The sequence below is a fragment of the Lagenorhynchus albirostris genome, chromosome 2 (genome assembly GCF_949774975.1).
Source record: "Lagenorhynchus albirostris chromosome 2, mLagAlb1.1, whole genome shotgun sequence".
NCBI lineage: Eukaryota > Metazoa > Chordata > Mammalia > Artiodactyla > Delphinidae > Lagenorhynchus > Lagenorhynchus albirostris.
In genome coordinates this window covers 5,831,364-5,853,132 of record NC_083096.1, presented here as the reverse complement: position 1 = coordinate 5,853,132, position 21,769 = coordinate 5,831,364, and the positions used below count along the sequence as shown (strand labels likewise).

General features: G+C 35.7%; 1 protein-coding gene across 4 annotated transcripts in view; it reads right to left on the bottom strand.

Annotated features, from left to right (window-relative positions):
* The window catches only part of KCNT2 (potassium sodium-activated channel subfamily T member 2), a 372,961-nt gene that overhangs the window by 86,494 nt on the left and 264,698 nt on the right, over positions 1-21,769 (bottom strand). For 3 of the 4 annotated variants that reach the window (XM_060142019.1, XM_060142020.1, XM_060142021.1), the window contains exons 15-19: positions 21,425-21,574; positions 19,818-20,047; positions 12,407-12,620; positions 9,896-10,001; positions 5,825-5,997 (exon numbers count right to left, since the gene is read on the bottom strand). In XM_060142019.1, coding sequence (XP_059998002.1) covers positions 5,825-5,997; positions 9,896-10,001; positions 12,407-12,620; positions 19,818-20,047; positions 21,425-21,574 — 873 coding nt within the window. The remainder of the gene's footprint in view (positions 1-5,824; positions 5,998-9,895; positions 10,002-12,406; positions 12,621-19,817; positions 20,048-21,424; positions 21,575-21,769) is intronic. The other variant, XM_060142022.1, reaches the window with a different exon arrangement.

Sequence of the window (21,769 nt, the reverse complement as noted above, 5' to 3'; positions counted from 1 at the left end):
TTAGAGCTAAAACTGAAGATGTGGCCTTTGTATTTTTTTGTTTTGTCCAGTAGAAATCATTCAAAGTACGTAGACATCAAAATTATTGCCTTATATATTCCTAAAACTCATGAATCTTACTGACATGCAATTCTGCCACAAACATGTATTTACAATGCACAAACAATCTTTCAAATCCTTAGAAATTAACATCTGTATTGTGGTAGCACGATTCATCCTTACATGAATCCAGCTATGTTACAAGGCAAGGCAAGTCACCTGAAACCTGGTAGACATATAATCCTGATGAAGCATATCTAATACCCTGCAAAATTTAACTTGTAGAACAAACAGATCCATCCACTACTTTTACTGATAAAGGCGGTTTAAAAGGAAACCTGAAATATAAAGAATATATCAACTACACGTTCATATGGATTATGTTGGCTCATTTAAGTAAATCGGCAAAGGTTTTGATGGCACTAAACTGCTTAGGAAAAAAAAAATGAGCACATCATTCATCAGAGTCCTAACTGTAATTCTATTAAGAAACATGACTATTTATGAGTCTAAATATCTTCATTATATTTAAAATAGCTTCATTATTATATAAAAATTTTCATTATATGCAAATATGAATTAGCTAGCTATTGATAGGAAGTTAAAAGTTTTGGGAAATTGCATGGATTTGCAAGTTGAAGATCATTTTTTCCCATTTAAGTAATAACTATAATGAACTTAATTTTTTTGTTTCAAATTCGAGAAAAGAATGCAGTGAGAGTTTATTTTGCTAGCATTTCATAATTCCACTTTTAAGAAGTTTATCTCTCCCTTAAAAATACAGTAGTAGCTTAATTTCAACAACTTGAAATAAATTTCCCTTTTTTTGTTAATTGGGTTTTCACAGAAATTCTCCCATCAGTTTAAATAGTGACAATGTCCTTCTCTTGATTAGTAGAAGGGGGGAAACTGACATTTCCTCACTGCCTTTTATGAGTCAGATATGGTACTAGTCCTTCATATACATTATTTTATAGACTTGCAAAATAACTTAAGATAAATGTTCTACTCATTTTATAAATGAGAAAATTGAGGCTTACAGAAATTCCGTAATACGCAACAGGCCTATCAAGAGGGTAAACTTAGATCTTATTTCAGATCCGTGTGAGTCTAAGGTCTGAACGTCTTTAATAAGGTCCCTGACATATCAGACAGTTTATCGTTATTTTTGAAATAAGCTGAACTGGAGCTTACTTTTAGCTCTATGTGGAAAGAAGATTGATTTAGTAAAGGGATAGTTTAAACAAGATGTTGTAAAAATTAAGAAGATAAGCCTGGATCTTGTACTTTAACCTTGTGTAGCTTTGGGTAATGTATTCCAAAGTGTTTGACTCTCTTTTCCATGTCTCATATGAAATGGTATCAGGAGATGACTAGATGATCTTTAAGGGTGAGATGGTAATCAAAATATTTAAAATCAGTGTGGCCCAACAACAGGCCAAAGAGAACAGATGGCCAATCAATCAGAACTGAGACCGCTCTAATGAACCAGTACCAAGTGTAAGATGTTTTCCAATGCACCCGGGTTTTATGTAGTTACCATATGAAATGGAGAAGCCTTTCTATTTGGAAACATTGTGAAGACTTATTTTGACATATTATGTATGTGAATATCATAAATTTAATTTACATTTTTAAATCCCATATTTGTGGCATCTGTTATTTGTTTCTGGTATATTGAATAAATTTGTCTTCAACTAAATTTCCTAAGTAGCCATGTATTGATATTATTTTCAGCAATGCTCATGTGCATTTAAAATAAAGTCAAACCCCACTAAGCTAATAATTGTAGAAGTGTGTACAATTATTAGTGTGCAAATTCTTATAACCCAGAAATATTTTAAAGAAAACATCATATTTCTTTGTAATACTATAGGATAGGCTGAAAAATACTAGCCACAGCAGAGAAACAAGTATCTCATTGTTTAAAAAAAAAAAGAGGAGGATTGCATAAAATTTCCTGGAACGTTATTTATTGGTGTTTAGTTTTTGCTTCCTCATTCTCAATCAAAGGAACAGAGAACAACAAATAAAAATGTTAGATACTGCTTTCAGGAAATGCACAGGAAGCTGATAAATTTTATAGCCCGAGCTTTCATCTCAACGCTTTGAAAAAAAGTCAAACCCCATTAAAATCATTTAACAAACAACATCATGTGAATAGCTAGATTCCAAACTGTAAGTCCTTAGGAAAGCAAAGAAAAAATTTAATGCAAAATATTCTAAAGTTAAAATATTCTTGTTTCTAAAAGCAATTGACAAACAATGTATTTTTGCATATATCAAAAACCTGTAAGTAAAGTAAGGTCACATAGTTGAAAGATCAATGAACTATGAATTGCAGAGAAGGTTCTAATTCTAGAATTGACCTTGGAAAAAATCATTTAACTTCTTTGGCCTGTTTTTTCCTTTCTATGAAATAAGAGGCAGTGGTGTAATCAAGTCACACAGACTGAATTCTTTAAATGTTATCATTGTAATTTGCAAGCTTTGAGATCTTAAGCTGCTTGGTACATCTTTCTGAGGATAAATCATCACTATATGACATGGATATAATTTTTATGGAAATATAATGTGAAATAAAGGTTAGGTATCTACTATGATGATTGCCATGTAGTAAATGCTCAACAATTATTACTATAATAAGCAGAGGGTGATGGCAAAGAATATTAATTTTATTAAATAGTCACTATGGTATTATTCAGATAAAATATTCTCTGATAAAAGCTACATCTATATTTATATTGAAATACTGACCAGTTTGCCAGTAACTAAGAGAAACAGAGTCTTCAGATTTTTCTGTGATAGATCAGATTCAGGAATTAAGACTCTAGAAATAACCACTTGATTTTTATAATTCTAATATACAAACCAATCAATCAATCATTCAGTAACTGGGCAGTTTGGTAACCTGTTAATTCAAAACCAAACAGAAAGAGGCTGATTTAGTTATGGCAATTCCAAAGTCTACACCAGGTACACAGGTTAAGAAATCCTAGCTCCTGCCACCTGTTCATTGGAATAATAAGGGGGAGAAAGGGGGATTAGTGACTCTGAGATAAGATTACTTAGCAAGACTGGATATGGAAAAGGAGTGGAGCCCATCTCCACTTCATGGAGTAAACTCCACTCCCAAATTTGGCAAGACTGAATCTTTTATTGTGTTTTATAAGGAATGTATATTTGGTATTCACATTCAGATTTCTCACATATATTTGGTCTTCACCACATTTTCTAGCTCACAGCTCCCAAAACCCTTGCAATTTCCTGAGTGATAACAGCAACGGGAGCATCTTTTGTCGTAATATTTGGTCTCTAATCCTCAGTTCCTGAAATCACTTCAGAGCCAAAAAAGGTGAAATGGGTGTCTTGTTCTTCATAACAAGCCCCTTTCCAGGAACACTGGGTTTAAATTAATGAGGTGCCTTTTGGAAAGTACCTAAGGATGAGGCTGTTTGCCAGGGAAACTGAAGTTCCAACCTGAATAGAAGGTTGGAACTTCAGTCCCACCCCGTGATTTTTGAGGAAGGGGGAGGGGCAGGAGATTGAGTTCAATCACCAATGGCCAATGATTTAACCAATCGTGCCTATGTAATGAAGCCTCTATTAAAAACCCAAAAGGATGGAGTCTGGAGAACTTCTGTTCTGGTGAACAGGTAGAGGTTTGGTGACAGTGGTGGCCACATAGAGGGCATGGAAGCTCCATGCTCTTTCCCCATACCTTGCCCTGTGCATCTCTTCCATCCAGTTGTTCCCAAGTTATATGCTTTTATAATAAGGTGGCAATCTGGTAAGTAAAATGTTTCTCTGAATTCTGTGAGCTGCTCTAGCAAATAACTTGACCTTGAGTAGGTGGTTGTGGGAACCCCCGATCTACAGCCATTCAGTCAGAAGTACAGGTAACAATCTAGACATGCAACTGGCATCTGAAGTCCAAGGAGGGGGTCACTGAAATTTCCAATCTATAGCTGATCAGTTATGGGGTGATAACCTGGCTTGTGATTGGCTTCTGAAGTGGGAGTGGGACAGTTTTGTAAGACTGAACTTTCAACCTGTGGAATCCAATGCTATTTCTGGGTAGACGGTGTCAGAAGTGAGTTGAATTCCCCCAGAACTGAGCTGGTGTCCTGCGCATTGCTTGCTGGAGGTGTGGAGAAACCCTCTGACACACACATACACATTGAAATCGGGTCCAAGAACCCAATTAGGAGATTTACACATCAGGACAAGAAATTATACCTTGAAATAATATAAATAAGGTGAAAGGATAGCTTTTCCCCTTTGCTTTATCACAGGGCTGCTGTAGGCACAGTGCCACTTCTTTCTTTCTAAGCCTCTTCCTATCTGCTTCTCTGTATTCTGGGGCCTGAGTTGATCCACTTTGATCCAAGCCATCCGAGATGGGAATGCTCTAAGTCAATCAACTTGTAAATACTCCTGTCTTAAATTTATCTTTAAGGCAGTGGACACATTACACCATAAGCAAAAAGAGCCAAAATTGGACACTTCTGAATTCACATAGTTGATGAGCATCTCTTATGTGCCGGATCTTCGCCAGTTTCTTAGAGCCTCCTACCAGAAAACTTCCAGAATAAGGGATATATCCCAAGGCCTTGGAGGTGCTTTGCCACCATACTGTATCACCCTAGCCATCCAGTAATTCAACTTTTATTCTCCTAAGGTTTGTTTTATTAAGCTTTTATTTCTTCTGACATTGGGTCCAAGTTTTTGTTCCCCTACACCTGCCCTAAATTTATCTCACCTTTCCTTGGATGCTAAAGTGGTATCAAAGAAGTCATTGAGTCATCAGACCTGAAAATTCTTCAACTGAAACCTCTGGAGGTGTGCTCAAGTTTTAGAGTTGATTACCATTGAGATACTGACTCTAAAACAAGATGCATCAATCAGTATCTTGATATTCATATATTCAGAATAAATAATGTCATGAAGTTACAATATATTGGGGAGATACCTCTGTTTTGAAAAAATTCTTTTGATAAATTTTAAAAGCAGAGACAAGGCAGAAGATTTTGGCCTCATTTGGTTTACCCTGAAATTTGCATCACTTTAGAGTTTAAGAGGAGAGTTGGAGGATTCTAAAACATGGTATTGATTTAAGGACCATCTGCTACTAATCTGGGTCAGAGAGAGAAATATTGCAATTTTAGTATACAATGGATTTGACCGCAGCATTTAGTGATGTATATTTACATTCATATAAGGATTTTGAAATGTTTAAGTAGTCTTATTTCACAAGAGTATCTCAATCAAACATTTTCAAAAGAAATGAACATTGTAAAGCACAAACTATTTATGTTATGTTACAGAATATATGTTTTAACAGTGGAAGAATCATAGGAACTTATGATGATGTGTAATGGTATGATATAAAATAGATCATTAATATGCTCCTCTGATAATTAATGGTTCTTCACAAAGACAATGAAATTGTCCAGTTTTGGCAGAGATTTTCTAGGCTCGTTGATTAATTTAATGAAAATAACTATAATTATTTCAGTGGCATGTTTCCCACTGGTAGAGAGCAATGACCACTTGCAAAAATAGTTTTAAATAAAAGGCTCAGAATACTCCAGTGATGTTTTAAGTTGTACTTGTGAAACACAATCATATACAATGGTTGTTTTCTACCACAGCACAGAATATATCTCTCAATGAATCATGTGCCATAATGTATCTGATTTAAAATATTCTAAGTAAATTAAATTATTTTTGATAAAATATTAACAAATTTTTGTCTTGTTTGTGCATTTAAAAATATACTTACGGGTTATCCAATAGCAGTATTACGGGATTAAGTTCTTTCTTTGGTCTATAATATGCCCTGAGAGGAACAATAAAATTATACAATCCATTTCCAGCTGTTTCAGCTGCAACTATAATTAGCTTATTTTTGAATCCATAGGCTTTTGCGTCCTCATAGTAGTTATGCTGGCAACTCTAGAGAAGAAAAATTATACAAAGAAAGGCCATTTTTATACTCCACTAATATTGGGTAAAAATATTTAGAAGATCTGGAAATGTGAAATTAATCTAACCTAGTAAATCCTTTGTTTTCTAACAAATTTGAAAATAGTTACATTTTTCTGTGCCAAGTTCTCCAGCCTGAAGGTGTGCATGGACGAGACAAATGAATTGCAGGTATGCAGCTTGATCTGGGGAAGGAAAAGGCAGCAACACAGTGTACACATGTTCCACTGCAAACTGAAACTTGCTGCCAGATGACATCTGGGTATCAATATTAAGGAATCGTCACAAGGTGTATGTATATCAAAGCATCATGTTATATACCTCAAATATAGACAATTTGTATTTCTCAATCATACCTCAATAAAGCTGGAAAAAAATAAATCATCTGCCTCTGACTTTATTTCCAGAAATAGAGTAATATTAAAATTAAATAACCTTGGAACATTCCAAGTATGGAATACCAAAAGGATGGATATCAATATCGAAAGGGATTTTTTTTTTTGGTTAAAAAACAAAAATTAAAAGAAAAAAAAACCCTAATTGTCTAAATGTATACCTGAGCTGGCAAGATAACGATGCAAATACTGAAATGTAAAATACTAATGTTAACAATAATAACAACAAATTACCGAAATGTGTTTCCTGAGGATATTTTGCTACCTCCTAGGGAGCTAGAATTTACTGGACTTAGCATTATTAAATCAAGATGCTTTTAAACAAAATTATCTGCCTGGATAATTGCTTTAGTGTTCTGGGTTTTTAATCTTTATATGTCTTTATGAGGGTTTCTTTTTATTTGGGTTGAGATTTGTTGATTCTCTGTGGATTCATCATCAACTCTGGAATGTTCTCTGCCTTTATTCTTTAATAAAAAGTTACAGAACATTGTTGGGAACAAGGTACTTTGAGTCAGCAGAAGCAATAAACACCAGAATTAGAATCACAAAGATTACAGATTTCACTGTTATAAGATTCAGAATAGAAAATGAGTGTGTTTACTATGTTTAAAGAAATAAAAGAGAACATTCAAAGCATGAGCAAAGAACAAGAGGGTATTTAAAATATTCACTTAGATGTTTAAAGAAATTGCATATACTCTATGCTGGAACTAAAAATATAACAATTAAAAACAGAAGCTCAAAAGATGATTTAAATTGCCCATTTGATGCATCTGAAGGGATCAACTGCATGATTGAGTTGAAGTAATTACTCAGAATACAGAGAGAAAAGAGAAAGTAGTATGGAAAAATTAAGATACTTGGAAGATAGTGTGAGAATGTCTAATACACATTTAAAAAGAATACCTGAAAAAGAGATGCAAGAATCAGCAAGAAGCACTATTCACATAAATATTGACTGAGGATTTTCTAGAATTAATGAAATATCCAAATCCTCAGGTTCTGGAAACCCAATGAATCCTAATCCAAATAAATAAAGAGAAATCCAGTGTCATATACATTGTCATAGTGCAGAACAGCCAAGACAAGAAGAAGATCTTAAAGGCAGCCAGAGAGAAAAGAGAGCTTTAACTACCAGAAACACAAATTAGAACAATGGCCGACCTCTCATCAGCAGTGTGGAGCACAGAAAGTAGTAAAGAGAATCCTAACAGGCTAAAAGAAAAAGAAAATTCAGAGCCTGGAATTGGACACCCGGCAAAACTATTCTTCAAGAAGGAGGACAAAATAAGGACACATCTAGGGAAAGTGAAATTGAAAGAATTTACCACTAATAGGATCTCATTAGTAGAATTTCTAAAAGTAGATTTCTAATCATGGAAGTAGGAAGATCAATCCAGCAAGAAGGATTAAGGCATAAGAAAGAATGGAGAAATGGGGAGTGGTAAAGGAGAAGGACAGGCAGTCTTCACTGGAAGTATGATTGGAGAATTACTACTATAGACAGGATCTGAAGCCACATGAAATTAGGTCACTTACAAAGAGACTGTGGAAGGAGAGGATGACAGGCTGAGGCTGAGATTATTAAGAACTTCATTTTTATGAGATCAAATGAGGTAAAAGAACTAATTTAGAAGATTTAGAAGCAGCTCAACTAGTAAGAAAAAAAAAGAAATAGAACAAGGACAAAACAGGGAATTTAGTATTGATAAACCTTGACCAAAAGGAGCCTGCTGATACTAATGCAAAACGGACTGGGCAACAAAATACCTGCTCACAGACTTCATGGACACAGTAGGATTGGCTGCATAACCCCATCTGCTAATCGCAAAATGGGCACTCATTTACAGAGCAGACCACCACCTCCAGCCAGACTAATGCCACCTAAAGAATGGATAACCCCAGATGTTATTGGCCAATCAACAATACTCGGAAACATCGCTTTTTTACTTTGGTAAAGAGACAACTTGTCTTTTGGCTTTAAAAGACTGTTTCTCCTCCAGCAAGCCTCATCTCTGAAAGCTTAACTTTTCTTGTACCAGGTTCCCTTCTTGGGAATCAGTGGAATCATTTCGACTCTTTGGTTTCCCAACATTACTTTCATCTTTGTGTGTTAAAAAGTAAAATGCCACCAGATGTGGCATTTTAAATAAAAGGCTCAGAGAACATTATATTATTTTGGAAATCCTCTTTAAGGAAAAAAACACAAAAGTCATACATAAAAAATCAGTCACAGGTTCTTGGAAGGGGCCAATACAGGAGAAGGGCTCTGAAGCTTAAGGTGCATCAAGGTTACCAAAGATGCAGAGCGAGCCAGTGCTAGAAATGCTGTGAAGCAGGAAAGCAAAACAAGGACTGACAAAAAATAAGGCATCGAGAGACAGAACCGTCCACCTTAATGGACCCAGATGAACATCTGGGAGCAGGGGTAAGGGTTCACAAAAAATCCTTAGGAAGATAGAGGCAGAAATTTTCTAATGATCTGCTAATCTTCCTCAAGAGTGACAGCTACAGCCAAGATTCATAATGTTTATCACATGGAAAAACTAATAGTAGTAAAAATATTAACAAAATGTATTAAGTGCCTATACATTTATTACGTTCCTGGCACTGTGAAAAGCTTTCTCCATGCACGAATTTATATCATCTTCACAAGAACCCTATAAGGTTCATATTAAAATTACAAGCATTTTGGAGATATGGAAACTGAAGTTTAATGATAATGTTATTTGCCCAACTGGCTGAGCCTGGAAGCAGAGAGCTGGGATATTAACTCCAGCTAACTAACTCCAAAATATAGAATAAAAGAAGAAATTCCTGGTTAGAATTAGTGGCACATTTTAATTTCTGGGAAATGGGGGGTTTGAGAGTCTTCTCTTTATCTGCTCTCTGACTCATCATGAAAACAAATTCTTACCCAGGTCATGTCCAATGGCCATACTGTGAAAGAGAAAGATTCCTGCTTTCTTGGAATCTTTCTGTTTTGGATGGTTTCTCCTGAATATCAAGGCAGGAACCAAGAACTACTATAAAATCTTTAGGAAAGGGGACATTAAGCAAGACACTTCCAGTCTAATAATTCAATAATGAATTATGACTAGCTAATTTCACCATGTCAAGCGATTCCACTTTGAGATTTGAGGCAAAAATGTCTAGTAAAATAAATAGAGCGCATCTGGCCAAAATGATCTGGGGAGACTCTGGTTTGAGGCTCTGGCATCTTTGTTTTTCTCTTTGAAACAATGACTGACCAACTCGTTGGCTACATTAGTAGAGGGTAAAGCACTTGGGTAACCTTTAGTGCAGTTAAGAAAGTAAAATTCACCACTTTATGTATTACATTTACATTTGAAAGATAATATTCTTTTAACATATTTCAGTCAAAAGACTATACAAAATTATTTAAATACATGTAATTACACAATGCCATCATTTTAGTTTTACAGAAAATAACAGCAGTAAGTGCTTACCTTGTCTAGTCTTAAGCAGCAAAATGGCACTTTTTCATGAAGGAGATGACAAAAAGTGGGTGAACTTCCTATATATGGAGAGTAAGGTGGGTAGCCTTTAGCATATCTGTAAAACAATAGGAAATACTGAATTGCCTTGAATTAATGCAGGCAAAGTCAGACAATCAAGTTATAGCCATGTTCCTCTACTTTGATAAAGTTAGATGCAGTAATTCTTTATTTTGATATGGACATAGTTTAGAACAGGGCCCATGGACCTAATCTGGCTCATCACATGGTTTTGTGAACTAAAGTAGTTTTAATATTTCTAAATGGTTGGAAAAACAAGTCAAAAGAAGAATAATATTTCAGCTCGTGAAATTATATGAAATTTAAACTTCAGTGTCCAGAAGTGAGTTTTGTCAGAACACTGTCATGCTCACTCATTTTATGTATTGTCTTGGGGTGCTTTCACGCTTCAGAAACAGAGTTGAGTAGTTGGGGCAAAGACCACATGGTCCATAAAGCTGGAAATATTTACTAGCTGGTTCTTTCCAGAAAAAGTTTGCCAATCCTCAGTTTAAAAGATTTAGACACATTTTAGAAAATAGTAATGTTAATCTTTACAAAATACATTAAAGCAAAATGCATTATTATGATTCACTCTATCACTATTCATCAGTCATGGATGCATAACCAAAAAAGAGTAAATCATTTTAGACTGAGTAAATTATTCCATTACACCCCCACAAAAGCCAGAGTTTTTGCTGGAATCACGCTTACATATTATCAAAGATGCTCAGTTTATTTGCTGACTTTATAAATATAGTCACATTATGGTTGTAAAATTTTCAAAATGAAACTATCAAAAAGTAGCAGCACAAATGAAAATTAAGAAATAAAAGAGAATTTAGTAGAGGCAAAGTTATTTTATCCAATATGAAAGCTCTTTTTTGATAAAGAAAATTTATCTTTCAAACCAAGAACTTTCAAATCTAGTTATTCCAGACATCATTAGCTAGGATGGTAAAATGGAGAACACTTTGCAAATTTAGAAGTTGATAGTCTCCCACTATTACTTCGACATCTTTTTCAATTTTCTAGATATAAAAAAAAATTCCACCTCAGTTTTTTCAGTACATGTAAAGACAGAATTTGTATCACACCACACAACACCATTTCTAGAAATATACTGGTGGTCCAACCTCTTCTTCTTCCTGTCGAATATTTCATAAATCTATTTGAGTATTACTAATTTCTTGGAGAGTGGACTTGTCTTCTGTGGGTATGTGTAAGGTTCTTGTAATAAATATTTAAAAGTGTGAAGGAATAACAGAAGGATTTTTCTAAGTTTCAATTATATTTCAGTTCATTTTAGTTCCATTCAACATTGATTGAACTTCTATTATATGAAAAATATTAGAAGTGTTTGAATGATGTTACCTTTGCCACGACGACCAATACTACACCAAATAGTACTTAATACTCATTGAATGCTTACTCTGCACAAACCATTGTCCTAAGCACATTACTCTATTACCTCAATTAATCTTCATATGAACACTATTTACAGATAAAGCATCGTGGGTCAGAAGATTTAATCAAAGTCACTGGCACACAACCAGTATAAGGTAGAACTGCCATGGGACACAAATTCCTTCAGACTCCACTGTCAAGACTGTTGAACACTGTGCTTTCCTCATGAAATGCCAACAGGGCTTCACTGGTGGCGCAGTGGTTGAGAGTCCAACTGCCGATGCAGGGGACACGGGTTCGTGCCCCCGTCCGGGAAGATCCCACATGCCGCGGAGCGCCTGGGCCCGTGAGCCATGGCCGCTGAGCCTGCGCGTCCGGAGCCTGTGCTCCGCAACGGGGGAGGCCACAACAGTGAGAGGCCCGCGTACCGCAAAAAAAAAAAAGAAATGCCAACATAATATACGACAAGTAAACAAACTCTACTGTAGGCTAAAATGTGATTAATAGCTTAAACATTGATACTATCTGTTATGGAATCTTAGTAAAGAGAACTAGTACTTCCTTTATTCATTCATTCAAAATATTATTGATGTATCCTGAATAAAAATGATTGCTGAATGCTGAAATAAGAGAAGCTTAATGGAAGAAGCTGCATTACATGTCATTGAATAATTGATTGAACTTCAATATGGAAGTGAAAAAATAAATTAGAGGTAGAAGGTACATTATAATTCAACAAAATCATATAATTATGAAAATACAAACTGTATCCTTAAAGAAAAATATGTAAAATATGATATAGGTTATATCATGGAAATGCTGATTTACCTATTTTTTTCTTTAAGGATAAAGGATAATATAGAGAAAAATGAGCCTGTCAATAGCTGTTGAAGCCAGAAATTTGAGGACTTAGGTTACTTTATCATCAAGAGAGATACTGGCTAATAGGAAGGGTGTTTTGGTAGAAGCATGTAGGATTGATTCTAGGATGTCCAGAAGGGAAGGATATTAGTTTTTCATGGCAAGCACAAATCCCAGTAAATCTTACAAACATACTCCACATTTGAGGACATTTCTTCATCTGGTGTAGTTTCATCTTCTGATTGATCACTTAGAAGATCACATGTTTGAAGTGATGACGTATCTGCAACCTCTAAAACGGGAGCAATGCTGGGTCTTCTGACTTCTTTGTTTCCTTCTGAAGGAAGAGACAGGGTAGGGCCACTTGCTGACCTACAGCTTGTGTCTTGCAAGTCTATGGCCACAGTACCTGGAACAATGAGACATGAAAATCCATCAAAGCATTTGCCACCTAACCTATAGGACCTGTCAATCATTTAATGATCAAAGTGAGATGAAATACAGCTAGAATAACCAGGAAATATATGATATACTGTTTATCCTTTAATCTCAAAGGTTATTTATTTCTTTTTAATATGGGTATTTTTGCCCACATGGATAAAAAAATTTCTGTATTTGTGCAAAAGTGTATTTGCTGCAACCAGCTCTATAGTATGAAACATAAGATTTGTGAAATCCTGAAATACTTAGAAATTTCAGTTAAAAAATACCTTGTTTCCATTTATATTTATTTAAAATTAATGAAAAAAATTTAGGCCATTTGCATTTTGTGGGTTTCTCATTATATCTTTTCCCCCATTTTTTTATCTTTCTCTTACTGATTTATAACCACTTTTTTACATTAGAACCATTAATGTTTATGTTTATTCAGCAAATATTTATTAAGTACTCTGTGTGGCAAGCACTAGTCTAGGCACTTGAGATATGCAAGGAACAAGGCAGACAAGGTTTCTACACATACGGATTTATCTTTAAGATAATCAAGTGGACAGAGAAGTGAAAAAAGTAATTCCTGATAACGCTAAATACCATGCAGAAAATAAAACAGAATTATGTGATACGGAATAGTGGGGATGGGAAGCGGGAGGAGGGATGAGCTTTTCACTAGGTGATGACAAGGGCTACTCTGAAATCATGACATTTGATTTTTTTGACCTAAAAGAAAATCGTGAGCACAGGAGCCACGGAAATACCTTGGGGCAATAAGAAGAGCGAATCCAAATAGCTTAAGGCTTTTGAATTCTTGGGATACTCAAGGAATAGTAAGTGGAAGAAACGACTTCCTTTGAGATTTTAAATTAACATTTAAAAACTAGTCTAAACATCAGTATATGGAAAGTGGATGTCTCTCCCCTTCTGGTAGAAATAATCCAATTTAACGGATGACTGCCTCCATATTTTACGATAACTCACTTCATGTATGCTTTTATGGATAGCCGGTCATCCTTCTGAAAGCCCTTAGTCCTCATTTCGTCTCATTCTTCGAAGCAACTATTAAAACACTCTCCACTTCCTTCAGACTTCTGTCTGACCTTGCCACCTTCTTCACTATAACAGCCTGAGTTTGTAAAGGGGGGGGAAAAACTCATGGGTTTTGGCATCTCAATGTTTCTGAGTGTGAAAGTTGATAGAAACAAGAGACTGGGGAGAATATCTGGGTATTCCTCAACATTGAAATGTGGGAGGTCAGGTTTTAGAGGCTAGTACCTCTTCATATACTATACACAACACTCAGATTAGAGGGAGGGGTGGGCTGGTGTGTCTACAGTCAACAGGGAAGACTCCTGCGAGGGGCCTGTAAGAATATGTCTAGAGCTGCTGTGCCCGAGGAAAGGACGTGATGACCAGCAGTCAGCAATTCCAGTATCTGAGCAGAGACAAAGGCGGTTGGCATCAGAAGCTGTACACTTGGCCACTGTTTTAGCACCATAAATAAGGATTAATTTATAATTCAATCTATCTTAGAGGTGAGATGGGGATCTTAGAAAAACTGAGATTGACTTTTCCACTAATCAGGTGACTGGATCTGATCAAACATGAAATTTTATAAGGTTGATTTATCGAAATAAAGCCATATGATATGATTTGCATCTTAATACTATTAATCCAAACCCATATTTATGACGTTTATCCCCTGCAGATGACCACGTCGTCTAATTCAGAGAGAAAAGAGAAGTTACGGCAGAAGAAACCCTTCAACTTTTTCAAGCAAATGAACATGAGAGTTTCACCAGACATTTTTTCCCCCCTCATTTACGTTTGGAATGAAACAGACATACCTCCATTTATGTAAAACTAAGCCCTACTCTTGCGGTGGGGATAAGTCCCCACCTGCTTCCTAAGGAACCATGTTCTCTGAATTCCACCCCCTCCCAAATATGTCTCCACATCACCTCCAGTTACCTCTTCACCATCTTCCTGACCAACACAGGAAATGTGGTCTCTCCCTGACAATTCTGCCAACACTGATATCTGTCACCAAGCTGGGCTTGGGGCATATGACCAAGAGAAAGTCAGAATTTAGCAGAGGGAAGACACAATTTTAGAAAGCAGTCACAGTTACAGAAACAAGCTCTTCTTTGAATCCTTCCTTCCCCTAACAAAACCTGGCTCTTTTCCGACATCTTTCCCTGCAGTTCTGAAGGCTGCAACACCTAAAGAGATGTCTGTGTTTTAGAAGTGGGGAGATACCCTCAATGTTCTCACTGCCTCTTTCAGACCATTTTCCTTTCATCTCCTATAATACCCCAGCTCTGTACCCAGTATCTTTCACTATTTTCTTTGTTCAGTCCTGTGTCTGTCATCCCACGTAGTGTTGTTTTTTTTTTTTTAATTGAAGTACTGCTAACAACATTATATTAGTTTTATATTAGTTTCAGGTGTACACATAGTGATTCCATGTTTTTTTTATAGACTATACTCCACTAATGGCCTTTTCTCCCATCATTCCTTAGCCATTCACTTTCACGGTCATACCCTAGATTTTATAATTACTATTGATTACACATAAGCTCTATTTCTGGCATCTCATTCTTTGATACTTATTGTCACCTCTTCTCTTGCCAGCTCCCTCCTTTTTGATTCCCACTGGAACTATAATCTATTAAATTCACTAGCTTTTCAGTCTCCTTCAACCAACAGATGTCTTCTCACTTCCTTACCTAAGTTAAGTTCCATGGTTCATCACTGTACTCATGCTCTTACCTATACTCCTGATTAACTTGCCCTTCTCACTTTCTTGCACATCTACCATTGCCACCAAGTCTTTTCTTTGCACTCTTTTTCAGCACAACTTTTTCAGAGTCGTCTAGACCTAGTTTCTCTACATTGTCTTCTGCCATTCTGTCATAAACCCCTCTGACCTGGCATTCTGCACTACCACGTCATTGAAAGGGCTGTTATCAAGGCAAAGAACACTGTTTTGCTAAATTCAATGGCCAGTTCTCAGTTCTCATGTTATTTGACCTACTAGCAGCATCAGACATGGCTGGTGACTCCACCCTCTGCATACACTTGATTCATTTGGATCCCAGGACAGGACACTCATCTGGTTTCCCTGCTACCTTGTAGTAGCTCCTTCTTTGTCTCCTTTGCTGGTTTCTTCCCATCATCCTGATATTAATATTGATGTGCTGCAGGATTTGGTCCTTTGTCTTTATCCCTTTTCTGCCCACAATCGTTTTCTCAATGATCTTGTTCAGTCTCATGGCTTTAAATATAATACATAAGCTCAGGAATCCAAAATTTACGTTTTCAGCATACATCTCTCTCCTGACTCTTACCTCTTTTTTTTTTTTTTTTTTGCGGTACGCGGGCCTCTCACTGTTGTGGCCTCTCCCGTTGCGGAGCACAGGCTCCGGATGCGCAGGCTCAGAGGCCATGGCTCACGGGCCCAGCCGCTCCGCGGCACATGGGATCCTCCCGGACCGGGGCACGAACCCGTGTCCCCTGCATCGGCAGGCAGACTCTCAACCACTGCGCCACCAGGGAAGCCCCTAATCTCTTGTTTGACATCTTCCTCTCAATGTCTAACAGATATTTGAAATTCACTGTGTCCCAAACTGAACTCTGTATCTCCCCTGGCTCCCACTAAACCTTTACTCCCCCACCCTCATTGATGGCCATTCCCTTTTTCCTGCTGCTTATATGAAAAACCTTGAGTTCTTTACACTTCTCTTTTTCTTACAGTTCACTTCCCATTCAGCAGCAAATCCTGGCTCCTCTACCTTCACAGTATACACAGATTTTTTTTTCTTTTTTACCAATGCCGCTTGAAAATACACTGGATCCTTGACCTAAAGCATCTATTCTCAACAGCAGCCAAAGTGATTGTGTTAAAACGGAGTTCAGCACAGGTGAGATCACGCTGTTCCTCTGCTTAGAACTTTATCGTGACTCCCACTTCACTCAGAGTGGAAGCTACAACTCTTACATTGACTTAAAAAGCCCAACATGATCTGACCTCTTTTTACCTTTTCCCTCTCATCTCCTGTACTCTTACTATCAAATCATCATGTTTGAGTCACGAAGGCCTCTTCTATGTTTTCAAATTAATTTTTATTGGTGTATAGTTGCTTTACATGTGTGTTAGTTTCTGCTGTACAGCAAAGTGAATCAGCTGTACGTATACATATATCTCCTACTTTTTAGACTTCCTTCCCACTTAGGTCACCACAGAGCACTGAATAGAGTTCCCTGTGCTATACAGTAGGTTCTCATTAGTTATCTGTTTTATACATAGTATCAATAGTGTATATATGTCAATCCCAATCTCCCTATTCTTCCCACCCCCCCTTCCCCCTTGGTATCCATACGTTTGTTCTCTACGTCTGTGTCTCTGTTTCTGCTTTGCAAATAAGATCATCTGCATCTTTTTTCTAGATTCCACATGTATGCGATAATATACGATATCTGTTTTTCTCTTTCTGACTTACTTCACTCTGTATGACACTCTCTAGGTCCATCCACGTCTCTACATATGACCCAATTTTGTTCCATTTTATGGCTGAGTAATATTCCATTGTATACGAGGGCCTCCTTACTGTTCCTGGAGCACATCGGTCAGGCTCCTACTCCTACTTTAGGGCCTTTGTACTGGCTATTATCCCTGAAGGAATGTTCTTCTTTCAGACAATCACAGGGATAATTCCCTCATTTTCTTCAAGTATTTTCTCAAATGTCACCTTTTCCATGAGGCCTACAATCCACTCAAAAATCCAGTTCTCCCAAAATTCATACGCACTTTTACTACCTCTGTTTTCTTCTCTCTTTTATCTTACTACTCATCACCTTCTAACATACTAAATAATTTACTTTTAATTTTTTTATATATGTTATTTATTGCAAGTCTTCCCCATGATAGAATGTTAGCTCTGGGAGCTAGGGATCTCTGTCTGCTTGTTCTCTAATCACAAATACTTATAAGAGTTCCTGGCACACACTAGGTACTCAATAAGTAATTCTTGAATATGTGAAAGAAATGAATAGAACTGCTATGGAAGAGAAATAATCATGTTATATCAATGACAATCAGATTTACTTAACAAAGTCCAAGCAGGGCCAGGAAATATGCCTCAGAGGGGGTGATATTGGGACTGAGATGCAAAGGATTAGAAGTAGTTACATAGGCAAAGTTGGGGGCTGAGGAGTAAATGCCGTCCGAAGAAACAAAGCATTAAGGTCCACTGGTGAAAAACCATTAGGGAAGATTGAAATGAATTAATATGATGGGGGCTTAGGAGAGCAATTGAAGAGATGATGAAAAACCATTAGTGAAGACTGAAAGAAATTTAGTATGATTGGGACTTAAGAAAGCAATTGAAGGGATGGTAAAATGTGGGACTAAAAATATAAGAAAGAATCATTAAAAAAAAAAAACTTTAAGTAAAGTGACAGTGTAATTTATCTTCTAAATTAAGATATTCCTGAGAGTCAAAGTAGAGTTCTGTTAATAACGACACCAGGAAAATGTATATAAACCGATACTGTCCTGGGAAAACTGGGATTACCTCATGTAAAAAAGAGGTTTTGATCATCCAATTATAAGCCGTATTATAAAATTTAGACTTGTTTTCCAATGGCTCATAGGAAGCAATTAAAAAGATTAACGCAGGAGAATGACTATAACATTATGTAAACATTATTACTCTGGTTGCAAGGTGGAGGACAGTGTAGGGCAGCAAGGCCGGAGGCGTGCAGAAAAGATTGGGGGGATGATGCTGCAGTGGAGAGAAAGGATGAGGGAGGTTCAGACTGACCACACTGATAGCACTGAGAATGGACACAGAAATGAATGACATTAGGGGCTACTTAATGATCAGATTTAGTAGAATTCAGTGAATTATGAAGTATAAGAGGAGAGGAATCGTAAAAGTCAGACTTGTGGCATTACCAATCAGAGGATGATGATGTCCCATTTGTTTTTAGCAAAAAAAAAACGGAGGTGGAAATGGTTTTGAATGAGGGGGGAAAGATTAGTTCAATTTGAATATGCCACGTCGGTTTTTCCTGTAGGCACTCAGATAGAAATAACCCACGGACAGTTGAATATATTGTTGTGAAGAGAGGTTTAAGGTAATGATTTAGGTAAGGGAAGCATCAATTTATGGAGGACAGTTGAATCTCTGAGATCAGATGTGACTATTTAGGGAAAATGAATGTACAGGATGCAGAGGAAAAGCACTAGAGCATTTTAAGAACTGTCACACGCTGCGAAGATGTCCACTGGATTTAGTGACAAAGAGGAGAGTGGTGGCCTTGCCAGAGGAGTTTCAGTAATATAATGATTGCAGATTTCAGACTAAACTGGTAGAGACGTGAGGGAACGATAAGATTTCAAGCTGTCAACCGCAGACAGCTCTTTAGAGGAATTTATCTGTGAAAATGATGTCGTAACATGAGGTCCAGAAGTGTGTGTGTGTGTGTGTGTGTGTGTGTGTGTGTGTGTAGAGAGGTGAAGTCAGAGAGAGAGACAGAGGGAGGGAGGAGAGAATGAACCAGGGATTTTGAAAAAAAAAAAAATTTAGGTAATGAGGATGAATAAAAGACTGAAGTCCCTAAGGGGGAAATGGAGAAGGGTCCATGGCATAAGTGAATGCATTTATACTAAAATATTAGAAGTTAAAAGAAGAAACTCATTTTCCTTGTGATAGAAACGAAATGCTTATAGGTGTGTAGGTGGTTTGGTGGCAAAATTTAAAGGAAATTCTTATTTGTCTGAATCTTTTTTTTTTTAATTTCTGTGTCACAGAAGCCAAGTTCTATGATGAGAATTAGATGGATAGGAGAGTTTTGAGAAAAATGGAGAGTATTTGAAAGAACCACTACTGATAACTGAATAGAGAACTGACAAAGAAATACAGAAGTGTCAGGTGCTTATATACTAATCAGATATATGAAATCATCGTTAGAAGTTTTGAATTAGCTTAATTTCTTACCAATTTAACAGATTAGAAATTTTGTTCTGTAATACTTAGCTATACCAAGTTTGTAATACACACAAGTATGTTTTAAATTTGGCTTTGGAATTTTAAGAAAAATTAAAGTATATTTATTATTCTTTTCAAAGAAAGAGACTAATGATATTTCCAAATGTATTTATACTTACCCATGCTGGCAATTATGCTATGTACAGGTAATCTAGATGGTCCATGATAAAATGACCTTGATACATTGCTTTTTTTCTGATGGTCGTGGTTTTTAAATGCTGAATTCTCTTCTTTGGTAATATTAATATAGAAACATATATCTGTAGCACTCATAATATATCGAGGACCTGGATTCAGCAAAATGTTTTTATTATCCTCCCTCCTAATACCAATCAAGCAGACACCAAACCTTAATTTAAAAAAGAAAATAAAAGAGTTTAAGGGTTAAATTCAGCAATTAGTTGTTTTTTTTAAAGTTCACATATGTAAGAAAATAATTAAACTATTATAAGGCAGAGAAAAATTAAAACCTCAAATAAGAACATTTGAAAGCTTGAAAAGATCCTAAAAGTTCAAGGCTCTTGTTTTTAAAGGAAAAAAAAAAAAACAACTATGTCCTTAGTGTGTTGTGAAATCAATTTAGTTAATTAAGACTATATATGTTTTTTAATAAAAAAGAATGGAATAAAAGATAATAGAAATATCAGAGTACATATCATTTAGTAAGGGTAAGAGTTTTATTGTAAATTTTGTGTGTGTGTACTGGGTCTTACCATAAAATGTATACCTTAATTTGGTCAAAAAGATAAAACAGTATTTCTTACTTTGGTCAAAAAAGTTTGACAGCCATTGGCTTAGGGGAGAGGAAGAAACTTACTCAAGGTCACAAGAGAAAGAATTAGGGTCCCTAAATTTATTTTTGTTCTGTCTTGAATTTTAGAAAAAAATGCAGAAAAAAAAATTAAATAGCATTGAATAGGTACACAACTTAATTAGGAGAAATAATAACCACTAAATGTAACAGGTGTTACTTAACATTTCTTATATACTTTTTCAGGTTATGTTCCAAACACAAAACCTTCTGAATATTTTTATCTCATTATGTCTTACAGTGTTACAAATAAATCAAACTTAAAAATATTTTTTAAATATAAAAAAAGTATATAAACAGAATCATGTTGGGAATTAAAGTAGAATACTTTAGATATTAGATTACTGGAATATACTAGATTATTACAAATCTTAAAAATGTTATATTAATATTTTATAATACTAATAATATATTATTTTCATGTTAGACATACTTTTTATTTCTTAAGTAAAGAATTTCTCTCAAAAAGAACAAAAATAATAATGTTCTATGTTTGAATTGGAAGGTACTATCATTTATTTTTTAACTTATTTTTCTGGACAAAGCAAGTTTTAAAAAAATGTCTAGCTTTTATAAATGTTATTTTTACTTTGTTTAAATTTTTAATCACCACTTTAAAATTTAGATTTATAAAGGAGATTCATTTTCATGTGAATTTTTACAGGATTAAAATATTTTTAAAGATAAATTAAAAGATACTAAAGTCAATATTCTTACTAAGTTATATGATACACCCAAGAATCTTAACTCGTAGAGACCATACCAAAGGCCAGAATTCAAATGTCTCGATAATTATGTCAAAAATTCAAGAATAATTGCAACTTATGAGCACCAATATGGGTTATATTATGGAAAACTGTGTTTAAAGGTATGACTGATTAATATTTTAATTCCACTCTGGAAGCAGAAACATACTTTTTGTGTGCATGGAAAGAAGCATAGGTGAAGCTCTTTCCTTCATATTCAGCAAAAAATGTACTTTCTTCCAAAACGATGTGGTACACTTCATTCCCAGAGCATCTGCCGTACATCTTCTGCCATTGTTCTGGCGATTGCTGGCCTTCTCTGCAACAAAAGCATACACACATACACACAGAGAGAGACAAACAGTGAATGTGGTTCAAAAAACAGTCCTTGTCATACCTAATCTGGAGTTTTCCAACTGTAAGAATGGACAAGCACAGTTCAAAGAAGTTATCTGTGTGGTGCTCAAAATGATGACACGATTTACAAAGAGTTGCTATAAAAATTTCGAAACTA